Source organism: Zingiber officinale, chromosome 6A, assembly GCF_018446385.1.
Source record: "Zingiber officinale cultivar Zhangliang chromosome 6A, Zo_v1.1, whole genome shotgun sequence".
Classification (NCBI taxonomy): domain Eukaryota; kingdom Viridiplantae; phylum Streptophyta; class Magnoliopsida; order Zingiberales; family Zingiberaceae; genus Zingiber; species Zingiber officinale.
Window position 1 is genome coordinate 71,145,443 of NC_055997.1, and position 20,739 is coordinate 71,166,181.

Below are 20,739 nucleotides of genomic sequence, written 5' to 3' on the forward strand. Positions count from 1 at the left end.
TGGTGACCGATCAGATAACAAACAGAAGGGTTCTGTAAGACATCTGATCGGTCTGGAGACTGATCAAAAGAGTTGAGCAGAGACACAGCCACCTCTCGTACAGAGAGGTGGGATCGGTCCGGGGACCGATCAGGCCCCAGTCTGAACGATCTGATCGGTCCACGGGACCGATCAGGGTACGCACAGAGAGTTGGGCAACTCTCTGTGCTCTATTCTGATCGGTCTGGGGACCGATCAGCATAGAGCCTGATCGGTCCCCACGACCGATCAGACCAGCCCCAGACCGATCAGGGTGATGCCTGATCGGTCCACACACTAGCCGTTGCGACACAACGGCTAGATTCTGTGTCTTCTTCGCAGGTGCAGGTATAAGACCTCTACAGGAGACGAAGAAGATAACAACTCTCCTTCCTCTTCTCTTCTGCTACTGAGCTGCTGGTGTGCTCTTGAGCTTTGCTGAGCTCTCATCGCTGCTGAAGCTCTGCGTGAGTTTCCTGCTGGTGTTCTAGCTGCTGGATCTGAGAAGCTGTTGCTTCATCAAGGTTCCAGTCGACAACAAGAGGCAAGCAAGTGTTTTACAATTTCTGTTGTTCTTGTTTGTTGTCTCTATTGTTGTACTCCTTTGTTTGCTGTTGCAAAAGACTGTGGCGAGGTTTCTCCACCCATAAGGAGTATTTATTAGCCGGGTTTCCGTGGATTCATCCACCGACGGATTGACAGGGCTCGTCCACCTTACGGACACGCCGAGGAGTAGGAGCCATAATCTCCGAACCTCGTTACATCCTTGTGTTAAGGTTTGGTTTTCTTCTCTTTCGTTTCTTTGTTGTATTTTCCGCTGCGCTAACCCTAATCGTAGGAAGAAACGAGAAAGTTTGGGGTCGGCTATTCACACCCCCCCTCTCTAGCCGAGTACGAAGGATTCCAACAAGTGGTATCAGAGCGAGGCCGCTCTTCGACGGATCAACATCCGGGGGAGCACGGGCTAGAGATGGATCTCTATGGAGAAGATATCACGATTCAACCCTTCTACGAGTCTCACGACAACTTCACGTATTGGAGGGTAAGGATGATGTATTTTCTTAGGACTAATATGTTAAATTGGTTTTGCGTACAAGAAGGGTTTTCCCCTCCGATGGATGAGGAAGGAAAACCTATCAAGAAGAAGGAGTGGACGAAAGAGCAAATCCGACAATCCGAAATCAATGACGAGGTAACAAAAATTATTGAATTTGCGTTACCTAATAACGTTTTGTGCAAGATAGATAGGTACAACAACGCCAAGGAATTGTGGAACAACTTGGCCAAGTTTCATGAGGAGAGCTCCACTTCAAGCCATGAAGAGGAGCCTAGTGAGCCAAGTAGCTCACATCATGGAGGGAGCGAATTGAGAGTTGAGGGCTACTCAACATCCAAGGAAGAAGAGGAGGAGAGTTCCTCTTGTTCAAGTTCGGAGCAAGAAGAAGAAGTTTCCACCTCCGGAAGGGTTGAAGAAGAAAGCTCATCTCCACCCTCAACCCTAGGTAACTCAAGCAATTTAAGTTCAATTAAATTACACATTATGTGCTTTGAGTGTAGGGAACATGGACATTACAAGAGTAAGTGTCCAAAGAGGGTAAGAAAGACTCCACCGGCGCCAAAGGTCAAGGAAGCCGGAGTCCCGAAACGCAAGGGCAAGGAGCACATCGTGTGCTTCCAATGCAAGCAAAGGGGACACTATAGGAGCCATTGTCCGAGGGGGAGGCAACCTCACAAGGGCAAGAGACCGGGCACATCGATAGGGGGAGCTAAGGCAAACCCTAAGGTAACCTCTAAGGTTCATTATTGCAATTCTAATAAAACTCATGCTAGTAGTTTTGTTGCAATTGTTAATAATGATAAGCATGCTAACTTTAGGAACCAATACATGTGCTTAGGAGCTAAACATGTTAGCCTAGGTAAGGATAACACTAGAAATACCAACCCTAGGATTAACGCTTCTAAAGTTAAGGAAAACCTAGGTAGAAATCCCAAGAAGACTAGACACATGCCTAGGAATATCTCAAGAGAAAATGACAAATTAAAACTTGAGGTATTAGAGAGAGAAAATCAAGTCTTGAGGTCAAGACTTGATAATTTAGAAAAGGCTCTTAAAAACATGGAGAAGTCATCTCTAGGGTTTAAGAGTCAAAAACTCAAGTCCAAGGACAAGAAAGGTTTGGGTCACAAACCTAAGTCCCAAATGGTCGAGCCCACTTACCACAATGTTCCATTCGATTATGGAACAAAACCTAGGGCTAGGAAGACCATTACCAAGGTTACAAGGGGAGTCACCCCTATAGTTGACCTTGACGAGACCCAAATGACCAAGGCTTCAAAGCCTAAGAGGGTCATTAGGAGGGTTGCTAGGGAAGTCATCCCTAGTGAATATTTAGTGAACCCAATGAGCTCAAATAGGTATTGGGTTCCTAGGAGCATCTTCTCTACCCCATAAATGGGTTAGAGAGTGTCAACTCCAATAAGAAGGGTAGTTAACCCAACTTTGAGGAAATTGACACTCAAGGAGCATTTTCAAGGTTTTGAGAACTTTTGAAAATGAAATGGAATTATCATTTACTCCTTTGAAGAGTTAAATGTGCCTAAAGATTGGAAATTTCATTTTTAATCTTATTTGGCACAATTTAAGAAAACCTAGAGAAATACCATAATTGGGATTTTGGTTTTCTCTTAGGAATATATGGGCAATTTAGGGTTAGATTTTAAGTTAGCAAAGGCTAAGGATACTTAGATAGGGAATTTAGGTATTTTATTTGTGCTAACTTGCCATGATTGGTTGCCATATGCCATGCCATGACATCATATTTATTTTATTATCATTTGAAATGTCATGATAATGCTTAGGTTATCTATATGTCATGTTTATTTAAGTTTTCAAACTTTATGCCATGACATCATGACATTGGCACATGTTTTTACTTATGATATCATTTTATGCCATGTCATCATCTCTTGCATTAATAATCAATGAAATTGATTTAAGGATGAAAAACACATTTTGATATTGAGATCAAATTTGTGTTTAGAAAATGCATGAGACCTTAGTCTAAGATACCTAAACCCATATCTCACATCAACATTGACTTGGATGTGTTTGATACACTTTAGATGTATGTGAGATATTAGGATCATGAGTTAGGATCAAGGTGCATAGTTTTTGTACCTAGATGAGCCTAATTCAAGAAATGGAGGATCATAGGGAAAGCTAGTGTACAAGTCATGTACATTTAGCCCTAAGATTATGGTCCTAAATTAAAAGGTTTAAAATCATTTTGAAATTGATTTGGAAAACCTTGATGAAGCTTTCCTAGTGATAGCATTCATCATTGACCAAAGTGATACAAAGTTGAGCTAAACTTGAACTATTTCAAAGTTTTTGAACTTTGTATCAAGATTGAAAAATGGAAGTTATTTTCATAGAAAACTATTTTTCCATGATAGTATATGTTATGAGGAATGTAACCTCAAAATTTCATAATTTTTCGAATTTTCTGGAATTTTCTAGGAGTTTCTGAATTTCGGGAAGGAAATTTCAGAAATCTGCCTATCAGAGTCGGTGCGGGGACCGATCCAGGAATCTGATCGGTCCGTGGACCGATCCATTGAAGCATGGATCGGTCTGCGGACCGATCGATGAGATCTAGAAGCGTGGATCGGTCGGGGACCGATCGGTGCGTCTGATTCGATTTTCATTGTTGGTCTGAAATTTCAGCTGGAAGTTGGGTTTTGTGGATTTCTAAAGTTTTGAAACTCTCCAAGACATTGTTGGTGCAATGGTCAAGGGGGAGTTTTACCTAATTGTCAAGGGGGAGTTGACTTTTAGGGGGAGTTTTTACTCCAAAATACTTTTGAGGATTAGTGATATGGGATTATCACTAAGTTGATTGTTGAGTTTAGTATCAAGGGGGAAATTAAGAGTTTCAATGAAAGGTATGAGACTTTCATTAGGAAGAAACTCTTGACCTTGATACCCTCCTTTTCTTTTTGATGTGTGTCAAAAAGGGGAGAGCGTTCATTGGAGAATTATTGGAGAACCCAAGTTAGGTTATCGGGTTAACCTAAGCTAGGGGAAGAATGTCAAGGAATGTTCAAGGAAGAACATTGGAATTCTTTTTGATGTGTGTCAAAAAGGGGGAGAATTATTGGAGAACCCAAGTTAGGTTATCGGGTTAACCTAAGGGGAGAATGTCCAGAGAATGTTCAAGGAAAGAACATTGGACATTGGAAGATGGTTGGAAAACCTACGTTAGGTTATCGGGTTAACCTAACTTGATTTTGGATTTTGTCAAACATCAAAAAGGGGGAGATTGTTGGTGCAACCTTAGGTCAAGGTTGACTTGGTTGACCTGACTCGAGTTGTATTTTGATGTTTGACAATGTTTGACGAGAGTAGAAAAGTTGTATTCTGATGTGTTGACAAGAATACAAACTTGGGAGATTGTTGGTGCAACCATAGGTCAAGGTTGATCTGGTTGACCTGAAAAGTCCAAGCAGGGAGCTTGGCACTGGAAAAGTCCAAGTATGGAGACTTGGCACTGGAAAAGTCCAAGCAGGGAGCTTGGCACGCGAAAAGTCCAAGTATGGAGACTTGGCACGGGAAAAGTCCAAGTATGGAGACTTGGCACTGGAAAAGTCCTGGTGAGCGAAGCCAGGCAGTGGGAAAGTCCTAACTGGGATGTTAGGCAGTTGGAAAGTCCTGGTGAGTGAAGCTAGGCAGTGAGAAAGTCCTAACTGGGATGTTAGGCAGTTGGAAAGTCCTGGTGAGTGAAGCCAGGCAGTGAGAAAGTCCTAACTGGGATGTTAGGCAGTGTGGAAATCCTGGTGAGTGAAGCCAGGCAAGGGAAAATCCAGATGGATCAGGGATGATCGGACATCTGGTGTAGAGAAAAGTCCAAGTGGGTCAAAGGGATTGACCGGACACTTGGTGGAGAGTCTTAGCAGGTCAAGGGACTGACCGGATGCTAAGCATGATGTACCAACAGGTCAAGGTTGACCGGATGTTGGTTTGGGAGACTTGGGACTTGGTTTGGGCAAAAACCAAGCTCTGGATCGGTTTGCAGATCGATCCAGCGATACGTTTGTGTATCTGATCGATCTGGTGACCGATCAGATAACAAACAGAAGGGTTCTGTAAGACATCTGACCGGTGCGGAGACCGATCGAAGAGTTGGCGAGAACACGCCACCTCTCGCAGAGGTGGGATCGTCCGAGGACCGATCGATGGGAACTGATCGGTCCCCATGACCGATCGGCAGCTCCTGATCGGTCACGGGACCGATCGACTGCAGAGTTGGGCAACTCTGCGTATTCTGATCGATCCGGGACCGATCAGCATAAACTGATCGGTCCCCACGGCCGATCGGACCAGCACCGATCGGTGATGCGATCGGTCCACCTGCCGTTGCGACACAGCGGCTAGATTCTGTCTTCTTCGCAGTGCGGTATAAGACCTCTACGAGGCGAAGAAGATAACAACTCTCCTTCCTCTTCTCTTCTGCTCTGCTGGTGTGCTCTTGAGCTTTGTTGAGCTCTCATCGTGCTGAAGCTCTGCGTGAGTTTCCTGCTGGTGTTCTAGCTGAGTGCGATCAGTGTTGCTTCATCAAGGTTCGATCGACAACAAGAGGCAAGCAAGTGTTTTACAATTTCTGTTGTTCTTGTTTGTTGTCTCTATTGTTGTACTCCTTTGTTTGCTGTTGCAAAAGACTGTGGCGAGGTTTCTCCACCCATAAGGAGTATTTATTAGCCGGGTTTCCGGGGATTCATCCACCGACGGATTGACAGGGCTCGTCCACCTTACGGACACGCCAAGGAGTAGGAGCCCTAATCTCCGAACCTCGTTACATCCTTGTGTTAAGGTTTGGTTTTCTTCTCTTTCGTTTCTTTGTTGTATTTTCCGCTGCGCTAACCCTAATCATAGGAAGAAACGAGAAAGTTTGGGGTCGGCTATTCACACCCCCCCTCTCTAGCCGAGTACGAAGGATTCCAACAGGATTAACTACCACCTAGGTTGTAACCAAGTAATTTCTGGTGTCTCTTACCTATTTCTTTAAGTTGTTATTTCTTTTAATACTAATTATTTATGCTTAACTAACTTGTATCCTTGCTAAGTTCAAGCAAGAGAAAATTCTTTAGGGAACTAGGATGCTAAACACGCGAAAACGCAGTGGGAAACATCTAGTTCCTTTCCAGATGATCCATGTGAAAGGAAACTATATACTAAGTTTCTACATGAAGTAGGGAGTTATATCTTTGTTATGTATGCGCACACGATCTCCCGACAGTTAGGATCTTAGCACGATCATGAGTCCATGCCTCTAACGGTATCCACACGAACAAGCCTTCGTTTGTCTTACAAACTCACAAAGCGGAGAAGGCAACCACCTAAGGTTGTGCTAGCAACCAAGATAGGAGGTTTCGGCCAAGAGAAGGAAGAAGGTGAGAGAAGAAGACTAAAAGTTTTTCATCTCATGAAAATTTTATCCATAAATCATATTTATATCCATCTCATGAATACTAAAGGGTTTTACCCTTTGATCTTCCAATCCAATGGTTCAAAATTGACCATTCATCTTCCTAGTTGAATTCAAGTTCACCCAATGAGTCTAACTCATTGAACCATCACCCAATGAATCTAACTCATTGAACCATATCAATCCAAATTAGCTCCATGAATCTAATTTGAATTAGACTCAATCCAATAATTGGATCCAATTGAGTCTAACTCAATGAGTCTAATTCGGATTAGATTTAATCCAATGATCCATCATATGAACTCATCTTCAAATCAACTTGTTCTTTGTGTGTGACCCAATAGATTCTCGTAATGTTGGCAATATATCCAAACCAACATTTAGATACATAAATAATGAGTGACATCTAGCAAGGCATCATTGCTACCCAAGTGATGAGAATATCGAGATCCGACTTAACCTTTCCCTAGCTATTATCTTGTATGACTTGGTCCTTCTATCCTTGATATCTACATTGATCAAGGAGACATATATCATGTCATCCTCTTATCAATCTTTATGTTTCTTGATCTTAAACAATTAAGCTCAATATCACATATTGACTCATTTGAGTATGATCATGTATTCTTATGTCCTACTAATCAAGGGGCTCACAGATATCATTTCCGTCATATGGAAGGAATATATCCCATCTACATCACTCACATCCCTCCGGATAACTCATTGCATACCCAATGATCGACTTTATAGTCCACCCTATTACAGGTGACGTTTGCCGATACCAAAGTATACAACACCTTATGTAGGGAACCATAGTGACTTCAAGTCTAAGGACTATTCATACCAATAGCCACATGAGAATGTTTATGACACTTATATAACGATCCATGAAACATTCTCATGACAAGTCATTCAGTATATATTATCTAATATATACTCATGTGTCAACCTGATATCTCATATTCATCCATGACTTATGAGATTAAGTCATCCGTTGACCTACATTCTAGTCTCAACACATTAATATTGTCCTTGTATATTAATGCTTGACTAGGAATAATTAAGAGTAATGTTCTATGTATATCTACAATATCTCACTATCAATTCAACCAATTGATATGTTGTACGTTGAACTTCCTACTCTAGGACATTATTATACTTATTCATTCGACACTGAATTGAAATAAATATAATAACCAACTTTGCCTTTTATTAATAATGAAATATGATATAAAAGGAGTCATTTTCAATCATCTCATAATTAGTACTACGGCTAATACTAACAAATTCTAACTTTGGTTTCAGAGCTATTCATCTCCCCTCTAGCCGGCCACACCGAAACCAACAGTTACCATTTGCTGATGTGGCATTGGAGGCACCTCGGATCACTTAGAGGCGCCTCCAACTGGATAAGACTTTATCAAATGCTCAATGATAGAAAATGGCTCTGCACAAATGGAGGCACCTCGGTTCATACGAGGTGCCTCTGTTACTGTTCATATGAGGTGTATCCAGACAACAGAGGCCCTTCGGATGATGTTTCGAGCACTATTCATCCGAAGCACCTTAAGTCAATCGGAGGACCTCAGGTCCCAAATTTGGCAGACTCGCTGTCGGTGCTTGAGGCACCTCCAAAGTCATTTGAGACGCCTCGAGCACTCTTCATCTAAAAAGTCAATTGCAACATTGATCATTCTTTTCCTCGTTCTCACTTAGGTGATGCTCCAGTCGTCCAGAGTTGAGCCCACCTAAACTCAACTCCGACCTTCTCTTTGAATTTGTTTCCTTCCCGATTTTTCATCCCTCGGATGCCTTGCGTGCGTCCTTCTCATCCATTGGTGTACTCTTCCTCAGTTGCTCGTCCTTCCGATGCACCAAGCTCGTCGACTCGCTTCTCATGTCATCTTTCTCGCTCGCTGTATTTTCTGCTCGACTTCTTGTATTTCTAAGTCTCTGTATACACTGATACAAAGCATCAAATATATAGGACTTAACTTAACTCAGTTGATCACATCAAAATTATCCCGAAGACTTACAATGTCTTTTTTTTTTTGATATGCATCAACCCGAGTTGAGATTATGGAACAAACAAATAAAGTTTGTATAAAACAAGTATAACTTAAATATTGCATTTAAGTACAAAAATTAAGCAAACATAAATTTGCAGTAAAAACCTCCTCTAAACTTAACAAATAAATATTCTCCCCTTATATCACATCAAAATTATGGGGAAAATTATTAAAAAAAAGTTAAAAATTCTAGAAAATTTCTTAGGGATTGTCCACATATTAACTAATAATTTGTAATTTTATCGAAATTATTTTACAAGTAAATTTATTTTTAAGAATAAATCTCATTTGTGCCAAAAATAATTTAAAAATAATTTTTAAGTTTTTAAATATACTAAATTTTTTTTGTCAAAGTCAATTATAAGAATTTGGATAATGATAAAAATTTTTATGAAAATTTATTTTCTTTATAACCAGAGTAAATATTTTTAAACAAAATATGTATTTTTGAAATTCAATGATAAAAAAAAGCTTTTAACTCCTAAAATTCTTGATTTTTTTTAAATATCAGAAATCTAGCTGTTAGTTTAGGAAAAATTTAAATATTTTAAAAATTTATAGTTGGAAATTTTAAATATTAAAATTTTATTTTTTTATAGAAAATTCATCAAAAATTATTTATCCGTTGAAAAATCTCAAAATTTTTTCTAGTAACAAAAAACATAATTTTTTATCATAGAAAAATTAAGTTTTCTTAAAAATCTATCTTTAAAATATTTTTAATTTAAAAATTCTAATTTTGTTATAAAATTCATAACAAATTATATAACGGTCAAAAATTGTTTTAATAATTTTTATAACAGATAACACTTTTATCTAGAGAAAAAAATTTAAACATAAAATTGAACAGTAATTTTTCAGAAATAATTAATTTTTCTAAAAAAATTCAAACAAGTTAAATTTCTAGTAATTTAAAAGAAACTATGTTAGAACACATTTCTGAATCCAAATTAATTTCTAACTATTAGATTAATCAGGTATTTTAGGGTTTAGGATTTAGGGTTTAGGGATATTATTTCTTGATATTTTTACAATTTAACTTCTATAATTTTTAATATACCAATTAGATATTTTTATAATTTGATCCCTATAATTTCTGATATACCAATTAAATTCTCCACTATATAAAAAATTATTTATCCGTCAAAAAATCTCAAAATTTTTTCTAGTAACAAAAAAACATAATTTTTTATCATAGAAAAATTAAGTTTTCTTAAAAATCTATCTCTAAAATATTTTTAATTTAAAAATTCTAATTTTGTTATAAAATTCATAACAAATTATATAACGGTCAAAAAATTTTTTGATAATTTTTTTAACAGATAACACTTTTATCTACTAGAGAAAAAGAATTTAAACATAAAATTGAACAGTAATTTTTCAAAATAATTAATTTTTCTAAAAAAATTCAAACAAGTTAAATTTCTAGTAATTTAAAAGAAACTATGTTAGAACATATTTCGGAATCCAAATTAATTTCTAACTATTAGATTAATCAGGTATTTTCTAGGGCTATTATTTCTTGACATTTTTACAATTTGACCTCTATAATTTTTGATATACCAATTAGACATTTTTATAATTTGATCCCTATAATTTATGATATACCAATTAAATCCTCCACTATATCTAGGGATGTAAATGAGCGAGCTATTCGGAGTTCGATTCGTAGTTCGTTCATTTAACTTATCGAGCCGAGATCTAGCTTGATTTCGAGCTCGATAGTTTTATCGAGCTGAGCTCGAGCTTAAGGATATTCAACTCGTGAGCCCACGAACATGTGTTTATAGGCTCACGAGCTCGGGCTTGAACTCGGCTCGTTTAAACGGCCCGAGTTTGACTCGTTTAAAGGGCTTGAGAACATGTTCGTTTATAGACTCGTGAACTTAGACTCAAGCTTTGCTCATTTAAAAGGCTCGAGAACACATTCGTTTATAAGCTCATGAACTCGAGCTCGAGCTCAACTCGATTAAAGAGCTCGCAAACATGTTCAATGCTGTGTTAAGTTTAGAAGTTTAATGTAGTAGCTTGGGATATTCAATGATGTATTGAATTTATATTATTTTAGTTGTTAGGTTTGTTGAATATTTATTCAAATAAGTTTTCGAGCTCTCTTAACAAGCCTGCAAAATGAGTCTTAAACGAGCCCAAAAACGAGTTCTAAAATGAGCTCGAGCTCGCTTAACGAGTTAAGCTCGTTAACTATGATAATCAAGCTAATAACGAGTCAAACTCGAACTATTCGCGAGCTTAGTAATTCCAAAACGAGCCTTGTGATAAAAGTTTGATTCGAGCTCGAGCTGAGCTCAAGCTAAGCTTGAGCCCGAATATGACTTAAGCAAGCCAAGCTCGAGCTTATTATTATTCAGCTCGATTCGGCTCATTTACATCCTTAATTATATCTAAACTTTGAATCTTGTAAAAATTTTGGATTTAAGCACGTGGGACCTTTTTCTAATAATTCTATTTGTTCTTTTAATTTTATATTTTTATGCTTCAGTTTATCAAATTCTTGATTTAAGCATGCATAATTATTCTTTGCATTTATATACTTTGTCTTATTTTTACATAGGTTCCTAGACAACATTTTAATAGTATTATATAATTGGTCACGAGGTAAGAGACGTACCTCATCTACTGTGTCGGAATCGTAGTTTGAAGCTCCCATTTTATCGGTGCTCTTGATGCTTATTTTGGACGAGTTTTTGTTTTCTTCTTCTTGGTAACTTGCCATCAGTGTAAATCCAGCATATTCTTCGAGCTTGAATTCTGATGATGATTCACTTCAAGTTGCTTTTAGGTTCTTGTGCTTCGATCATCTTGGCTCATTGTCTTTTTCTTTTGCTTTGCTTTTCAATCTTGGACAGTTGTCCTTGATATGTCCTTCTTCTTGACAGTTGTAGCATCGATCCTTCCTTTTGCTTCAAAGTAGCTTTGTTGCATGTTTCTCATCAAAGTTGTTAAATTTAAAAAACTTTAAAAATTTCCTTACTATATAAGCTTCTTTATTTTCGCCGAGCAATAATTCTAAATCTGTCTCGATCTTCTTAGCTTTGAATGCTAGGTTCTAGATCATTTTCTCCTCTTTACTTATACTTGTACATCTCGATTTGTGTAATTCAAAAGTGGAAAATAAACTTTCTAAACTACTTACCTCGAAATCCTTGGAGATGTAATAGGAGTCTACTATAGACATCCATTCTGGTGTTCTCAAGAACGTATTTAAAGTATACCTTAACGAATCTCAATTCGTTATCATTTCTCTGAGATTTGTTAGTCTGGTGATCATCTCATTGATCTTACATATAGTTGAGATACTATCTCTCCCTTTTCCAATCGCAGATTTGTCAGTTGATTTCGGAACAGGTCTCGTCTTTCTAGCTTCACCTGAGAGGTTCCTTCATAGAACTCCAAGAACTTCTTCCAAAGTTCTTTGGCAGATTCTTCACCTCCGAGGTTCCTTCATAGAGCTCCAAGAACTTCTCCCAAAGTTCTTTGGCAGATTCGTAGTCGCTGATTTGGTTGATTTCTTGAGGCAGCAGTACACTCAGCAGGTAGAATTTTGCTCTCCTGTTGGCTATGAAGTCATTATGCTCCTTGTTCCAGATATGTTCTTTCTTTTCATCTCCATTTTGATCTTTAGGTATTACAAAATCATATTTAATTATTAAAAGATTATCGAAGTCGACTTTGAAAAATACTTCCATACGACACTTCCATAACATGAACTCTTCCTCGAACTTTGGTGGGTAAATGTTTGGTTTAGCCATCGTCTTCTTACTTTAGTTGGTTGTTAGTCCTTCTAAAGTGACCTGACTCTGATACCAATTGAAGGACCGACGTGGACTGACTAAAGGGGGATGAATGTTCTCTCAATTAAAATTAGGACTTTCTCTTATTATCAAACTTAGCAATGATGCACAATTAGATAATCAAAATTAAATGCATAAAATAAAAGAAATAAAGTAAGAGGACTAAAGATTTTTTACTTGATTACAACCTAGCTAGGTGGTTGTTAATCCGAGGCAATGAAAAATCCACTGAAAACAACTCCTTTGTCAAGGTAGAATAGTCTCTTACATTCTTTGAAAGTTCAGAAACAACTAAGAAGATGATTACAATAATTGTTATTCAACTGTTAACTCCAGGGTGCTATTTATAGCATTCTGGAAAAAGTTACAGTTTGTTGACGTGACATTGGAGGTGCCTCCAACTAGATAATGAAGGATCGAAAGATGCGATAGAAGGGGGGATGAATATCACATGTTAAATTTTTTTTCTTTTGAAGCATTGAAATAAGAGTAGTGAAGCGGAAAATAAATAACTCGTTTCGATTACTTGATTCAGAGCCTAGATCGACTCATACTCTAAGACTCACAATCTCTTGATTGCATCGTTAGACAATCCACTAAAATTCTTTTTTTTTTTGAAACCTTCGGAAAGAAGCAATTCATACAGATGGAAAGTATAAGATAGTAACAGTCTACTATCTTATTTGAATTTAAGTACAATGTAAGCTAAATTAAAGTACACCGAAAAAGAGTATAGATGAAGATCGTCGGCGCCTTGTCAAAATAGTTGCTTGCTTGAAGATGTGTTGTAGAACAGTAAAACTAACATAGCCTTTGAACAGAGGTGTACAAAAAACTTTGTTGCTGCTTTGGACCTCGAGCTCCCTTTTATAAGCATGGTTCGATTGACTGATAAATCCATCGGTCGACCAAACCTCCTATTGGCCGATTGAACCATGTGCTTTCCTTCTTTGTTGAGATCCAATCCATGTGCATTTATGAGCTTTAATGATTCGGCCGACCGATCACCTTATTCGGTCTACCGAATAGTGAACTTTCCCTGTTCACCGAGATTCGCACTTAATTCATCATTAATGAGGTGATCGTTTGGTCGACCGATCCCTAAGTTCGGTCGACCGATTAGCTATACTTCCATCTTTACTTTGGCTCGATCGGATCTCTGCCATGTCATCTAGGTTCGGTTGACCGATCTGCTGATTCGATCGACTGATAAGTCCAGTTCCTGCAAAATAATATTAAACAGAATATCCCTGTAAAATAAAGTTAGCACAATATAATCTATGAATAGTAAGATGCACGAGTAGTATTTGACAATAGAACTGTCTTAATCTCAACTTGAAAACCTTCTCGGTTTCTTTAGTTGGATCAGCGACTTAGGGTTTGCTCCTTTCTGGAACATGATCTCACCGTTGCTCTTCTCCAGTTGCTTACCTCAAGCTACCTGCCAAGCATGGTCCTTTAGACCTGTTTGGACTTTCTCTGCTCAGTGTCTGATCCCTGATCCACAAAGGCTTTTCCTGCAATACTACATTAGCTAACAATAATAATAGTAACGCATAACACTATGATAAAATTAAATTTAAATTACCAAGATCCAGTGGTCCTATCGACCGCACTTCCGGTCGATCGCGCGTGGTCGACCGGAAATCATCCAAACAACTTTGCTTGGAGTTTACTCCTTCAAGACTTTCTGTTACCTAAGATTACCTCCATATGACTTCATTTACCAGAACTAAGGTTACCTCCCTCTGGGGGTTTCTCCACCTAGCTTCACTCACCAAGACTTAGCATTTGATCGACCCACCAGAAATTCGATATCGGGTCCTCCAGAGCTATCAAATCCTTCTACCTGGCTTCCACGATCTACTGAGATTTTCCTTGCCTAGTCGCAATTAGGACTTCCCTTGCCTAATCACAATTAGGACAAGTCACTCGGTTGACTTCTCACCCTTACCTAACTCCGACGAGAACTTCCCTTGGTCAAGCTCCATTAAACATATTTGTCGGATATTAAAATCTTAGAGGTTGATTGCACCAATAGATAAGATTTTATCCAATGTTCAATTGTAGAAAATGGCTTTGCGTGAATGAAGACGCCTCGATTCATTGGAGGTGCCTCGACTACTATTCATACGAGACGTCTCTAGACAACTGAGGCGTCTCGGACACTGTTCATTGGAGGCGCCTCAGGTCCATCGGAGGCACCTCGAGTCCTGAATTTGGTAGACTCGTTGTCAGTGCTTGAGGTGCCTCCAAAGTTATTTGAGGTGTTTCAAGTACTGTTCATCTAAATGGTCAATTACAATATTGACTATTCTTTTCCTTGTGCTCACTTGGGTGATAATTCAATCATTTGAAATTGAACTCATCTAAATCTAATTCCAACACTCTTCCTTCCCAACTTCTTCAATGATGAACCTAAAAAGTAAGTTTATTAGCTCCACTATTTTAGCCTATATAATATAAATATAGGCCATAAAATTTTTGTAAAAATCTAGTTCTTAATTCTCGAACTAAGTTTTTTATTTAAATAAAAAACACACAAGTGACCCTAGGTTTAAAAATAAAGGTTTATTTTTTAAATCCAACAATTTAATCCCGAGATGTCCTAATATGTCGTAATTGAATTGAGAGTCGACCAAGGTTTGATTAACCGTGGAAACACCGTATCATTGCGCCGCCTTACCATTGCCGTAGGCCCGGGGCAAGAAAACTTAATATTTCTTCTATAAAGAAGTCGCAGTTCTTCATCCCCAATTCATCAGCTCCTCGATTGCTCGTTATCGATGGCGTCCTCATCGATTCGAGGAGGCTACTGGCCGACATGGATAAATTCCGAACTCCCTCCCTCCTCCATCAACCTCGCCCTCTTCACCCACCTCTTTTATGCCTTCCTCCAAGTCGACCCCTCCACTTTCCAGCTTATCGTCACCGACGACGACGATCGCATGCTGCGCGCCTTCTCGGAAGCTGCCCATGGACACTCTCCCCGCGTTCAGGCCTTCCTCTCCATAGGCGGAGGCGACAGCACGTCCGCCTTCGCTGCGCTCGCCGCTGACCCCGCCTCACGCGCCGCCTTCATCCAGTCAACTATCGCGGTGGCTCGACAGTACGACCTTGACGGACTCGACCTAGACTGGGAGCATCCCATTGACACGGATGAGATGGCCAACTTCGGACGGCTCGTCACCGAGTGGCGAGCTGCCGTGGAGGCGGACTCCGGCCAGCCGCGGCTCCTCCTCACAGCCGCGGTCCGGTTCGAGCCGAGCTTCCAGTGGGAGGTGCCGCGGTCATACCCGGTGGCGGAGATGGCGTCCGCGTTGGACTGGATCAACTCGATGGCCTACGACCTCCACGGTCCGTGGGAACCAAACACCACCGGGCTCCACGCGGCGCTGTACGATCCCACCGGGGCAGGAGTCAGCGGGAGCGACGGGGTGACTGCGTGGGTCAACGCCGGGATGCCTGCAGCCAAGGTGGTGCTGGGGATGCCGCTCTACGGCCGTACGTGGCGGTTGACGGACTCGAACCAGAATGGTGTGGGAGCGCCGGCGGCGGGAACGGGGCCGGGAACGGACGGGGTGCTGAGGTACTCGGAGGTGGTGCAGTTCAACCGGGACAACGGGGCGACGGTGATACACGACGTGAACTGGGGAGAGGCGTACTCTTACGCCGGCACGAGCTGGGTGGGTTACGACGACGCGTGGACGGCGGAGAGGAAGGTGGAGTACGCGCGCGGGGCGGGGATCGGCGGCTACTTCTTCTGGTCTATCGGCCAAGATGACGCCGCGTGGACCGTAACCACTGCAGGTACTGGACTAGTCGATTAAAGAATTATCAAGTAATAAATTTTGAAAAAGAATATATATATTTATTTATTTTAAAAAAACTCCAATTATTTTAGTATTTCCTTACTGTTTTTTTTCTTTATTAATTGCAGCCTGGAATGCGTGGCAGAACTGACTCCGCAGGGGCCAGAAAGCAAATATTTACTTTAATTATATTTTCGAAATAATAAAGGTGGAAACTAAATAAATATCGTTCCACTTGTCTAAATGTTGGATGGATTGATGAAATAATAAGTCAATTGCCGTGTGCAATGGTTGCACGTTTTTAGACTTTGGCCAATAGAATTATAATCGATTTACCGCACGTTTTGACCCTTTTCATCGAATAATTGACCCATCTCTATCCTATTAAATTATTCTTAAATGTTGGACTGCGTGCCTAACTCTCATTGGTTCTTCAATTAAATCATTCCCAATATTTGCTATATGCGTTACTGACCTTGAAGGCCACCACCGCCATTACGATGGGGACAACGAGTATCGTTAATTTGGGGGAACATTCGGTTAATTTGATTTATTCAGTTAATTTGATATTAATTTTATATAAATTTTTTTTATTATTATTTTAAACAAATTTAGTTAATTCGGTGTTAATTGAAATAACTAATTCGATCAATTCAATTTTAATAAAATTTTGATCTGATTCGGTTAGCTAATACTAAATCAGTTTTCGGTTAATTCGATTAATTTATGAACCGAATTAACCGAATGCTCACCCCTAGATTAGATTGGTGTATTTATTATTAGTGTTAAACTTGATAATAATAATAAGAAACATTTCTAAAGTAAATTGTGTTAGAGTGTAGTAGGGATGTAAATGAACTAAGTCGTTCGCGAGCTATTCAAATCTCGATTCGATAAAAACTCGTTTGAGATCGTTTAATGAGCATCGTTGAGATAAACAAACCAAGCTCAAGCTTCGCAATATTCGGCTCGTTATCTCGTGAACATGTTCGTTAAGCTCATTAAGTAACTTTTAAATAAAAAAAAAATTTGATATTGAATTTATAGATTTTACACTCTACTTATGAAAAATATACACAAATATATTAAATTTATTTATTAGAATAAAATTATAAATTTTAATAATAATATTATAATTTTCTTTAAATATATAATTTAGTTTTTAATGAATATTTAAATTTATGATTTATATTTATTAAGCTCGTTTAGGTTCGATAAAAGCTCGAATAACCTCGTGAGCCATGAATATATTCGTTAAATAAAGCTCGAGCTCAGTTCGATTATAAACAAGTCAAACTCAAATATTCAAGAGTTCAACTCAGTTCGACTCGATTACGCCCCTATATACGAGTTTATAGTTTGAGTTTGGAGTTTGAAAATCTTTTTATAAGGAAACAATTGATTATCTAATGAGTTACATAAAGAGTAATAATTCAAAGGGAAATAATTTTAAGAATAATAATTCAAAAATATATTGTTATTTATGTAGTAAAGCAGGATATTTTAATCCCACCAAATTGAGCTTCTCTTTCAAAAATAAATATACAGATTTGAGCATTACGTATTTCAAAATAAGTGAAATGTTTCATACTTATCATCTTGTGTGCACCGTAAGCAAAGAAAATTTCTTTATATTTTTTTTAGAGCTTAGGTTTAAAATTTAGAGTTTAGTCTTTGGGATTATTATAATATTCTAAGTTAAAGGAATTTAAAATAAAAAATAAAAATAAATTAACTTAAATAGGATTCAAAGGCTTGTAGCCGATAGATTCTTGGGTTCATTAGAGTTGGAAAACTTTCCAACATGTGAATCCTACTTGGAAGGTAAAATGACCAAGAGACCTTTTAAGGCCAAGGGGTATAGAGCCAAAGATACGTTAGAATTGGTTCATTCTGATTTGTGTGATCCTATGTCTATCTAGGCAAGAAGTGGTTATGAATACTTCGTCTCCTTTATAGACGATTATTCAAGATACTGATACATTTACCTGATGCGCCGCAGTCTGAATACTTTGACAAGTTCAAAAAATATAGGGCTGATGTGGAGAAACGTCTTGGTAAAAGTATCAAGACACTACGGTCTGACCGTGGTGGCGAATACCTCTTTGGAGAGTTTAGGAATTACTTATCAGAAGTCGGGATTCAATCATAATTGTCTGCACCTGGTACACCCCAATAGAATGGTGTGACAGAATGAAGGAATATGACTCTTATGGAAATGGTTAGATCGATGATGAGTTATTCAGAATTACCAAATTCGTTTTGGGGATATGCTCTGGAAACAGCAGTGTACATTCTGAATATGGTACCTTCTAAAACAGTTCCTTCTACTCCCATGGAATTATGGAATGAGCGTAAGCCTAGTCTGAATCATATCCGGATATGGGGTAGCTCAGCACATATGCTGAAGGGAGATACTAACAAGTTGGAATCACGTACAGAAGTTTGTCTGTTTGTGGGATGTCTTAAAGGAACGAAAGGTGGTTTATTTTATAATCCTAAAAATCAGAAGATCATTGTTAGCACTAATGCTCGATTTTTAGAAGAAGATTATGTAATGAACCATAAACCCATGAGTGAAATAGTTTTAGAAGAAATAAGAGAGGACACGTCTACTTTAATACCAACAGTACAAGACGAAGTACCACAAGAAATTGCAACACGTGATACACAACCACAGACAGTGCCTCATCGTAGTGGGAGGGTTGTGAGGCAACCTGAGAGATTCATGTTTTTGGGAGAGTCTTCGGACTTGATCCCAGGTAAACATGAACCTGATCCCCGAACATATGATGAAACACTCCAAGATATAGATGTAGTATCTTGGCAAAAGGCAATGAATTCCAAAATAGAATCTATGTATTCTAATAAGGTCTGGGAGCTTGTAGAACCACCTGATGGTGTAAAAGCCATTGGATGCAAGTGGATCTACAAAAGGAAAAGAGGGATAGATGGGAAGGTAGAAACCTTCAAAGCAAGGCTTATTGCGAAAGGGTATACTCAAAAAGAGGGAATCGATTATGAGGAGACTTTTTCACCGGTAGCCATGCTTAAGTCTATCCGGATACTCTTATCCATTATCGCTCATATGGATTATGAGATTTGGCAAATGGATGTCAAGACAGCTTTCCTTAATGGAAGTCTTGAAGAAAACATCCATATGAAGCAACTAGAAGGGTTCATTGAAAAGGGCAAAGAACATCTAGTGTGTAAGTTTAATCGGTCCATTTATGGATTGAAGCAACCTTCAAGATCTTGGAACATCCGGTTTAATGAAGTAATCCAGTCATATGATTTTATTCAGTGTCCGGATGAGTCTTATGTATACAAGAAGTGTAACGGAAACGTGATGGTATTTCTTGTATTATACGTAGATAATATTTTGTTAATTGGCAACAATGTAAAGGTCTTATCGGACGTAAGGATATGGTTGTCCAAACAATTTGATATGAAGGACTTAGGAGAATGTGCACACATTCTTGGGATCAAAGTTATAAGGAATCGCAAGAAAAGACTGTTGTGCCTATCCCAAGCTTTATATATAGATACAATCCTTGCTCGTTTTAGCATGCAAAACTCCAAGAAAGGTTTCTTACCTTTTAGGCATGGAGTAGCTTTATCTAAAGAGATGTCTTCGAAGACATCAAAGTAGATAAAGGACATGAAGGCAGTTCCTTATGCTTCGGCTGAAGGAAGCCTTATGTATGCAATGCTGTGTACGAGACATGATATCTGTTTTCCCGTGGGTATGGTTAGCAGATATCAGAGTAACCCTGGACAAGGATATTGGACTGCGGTAAATCATATATTAAAGTACCTGAGAAGGACTAGAGACTATATGCTAGTTTACCAAGCAGATGATTTGCTCCCTGTGGTTTACACGGATTCGGACTTCCAATCAGATAGGGACAACAGTAAGTCTACATCAGGCTATGTGTTTACTCTAGGAGATGGAGCCATTGCATGGAGGAGTGTTAAGCAGAAATGCGTCTCGGACTCAACCATGGAAGCTGAGTATGTGACAGCTTCTGAGGCAGCCAAAGAAGCTGTATGACTCAGGAACTTTCTAATGGACTTAGATGTGATTCCTGGTTTGCCCAAGATCATCACAATTTATTGTGATAATAGCGGTACAGTTGCAAACTCGAAGGAACCACGAGCCCATAAGGTAAGTAAGCATATAGAGCGCAAGTACCACCTGATACGAGACATCATCAAGCGAGGAGAAGTTGTCGTCGCCAAGATTGCATCAGTGGATAACCTGGCAGATCCTTTCATTAAGGCCCTTCCGGTGAAAGCTTTTGATCGGCATGTGGAGGGGATAAGAATCAGATGTATGGCAATAGATATGACAGCTTAGTCTTTTAGTATAAGTGGGAGATTGTTGGAGTGTATACTAAAAGCCTAGTTTTTGTAAACATTTATTTTTGAAATAAAAGAATCACATTGGTCAATATCAGCATTTATTTGTTAAATGTAATTGTTCAATTAATTTATATAGTAGATAACATGGAGTGTGGTGTCACACTCAGAAGATCATATT

The 20,739-nt window shown here is 38.8% G+C and overlaps 1 protein-coding gene across 1 annotated transcript; it reads left to right on the top strand.

Annotated features, from left to right (window-relative positions):
- The first annotated feature begins 15,046 nt into the window (after positions 1–15,046).
- On the top strand, positions 15,047–16,500 carry LOC121996527 (class V chitinase CHIT5-like). The gene is made up of 2 exons (XM_042550516.1): positions 15,047–16,194; positions 16,325–16,500. Exons 1-2 carry the CDS (start codon positions 15,171–15,173, stop codon positions 16,345–16,347), a joined length of 1,047 nt encoding a protein of 348 aa, XP_042406450.1. The 5' UTR covers positions 15,047–15,170; the 3' UTR covers positions 16,348–16,500.
- Positions 16,501–20,739: the final 4,239 nt, after the last annotated feature.

Coding starts and splice junctions, on each gene's coding strand:
- LOC121996527 (XM_042550516.1), top strand. CDS start 15,171: ATGGCGTCCTCATCGATTCGAGGAGGCTACTGGCCGACATGGATAAAT. Junction 16,195..16,324: donor GTGGACCGTAACCACTGCAG/GTACTGGACTAG, acceptor TATTAATTGCAG/CCTGGAATGCGTGGCAGAAC.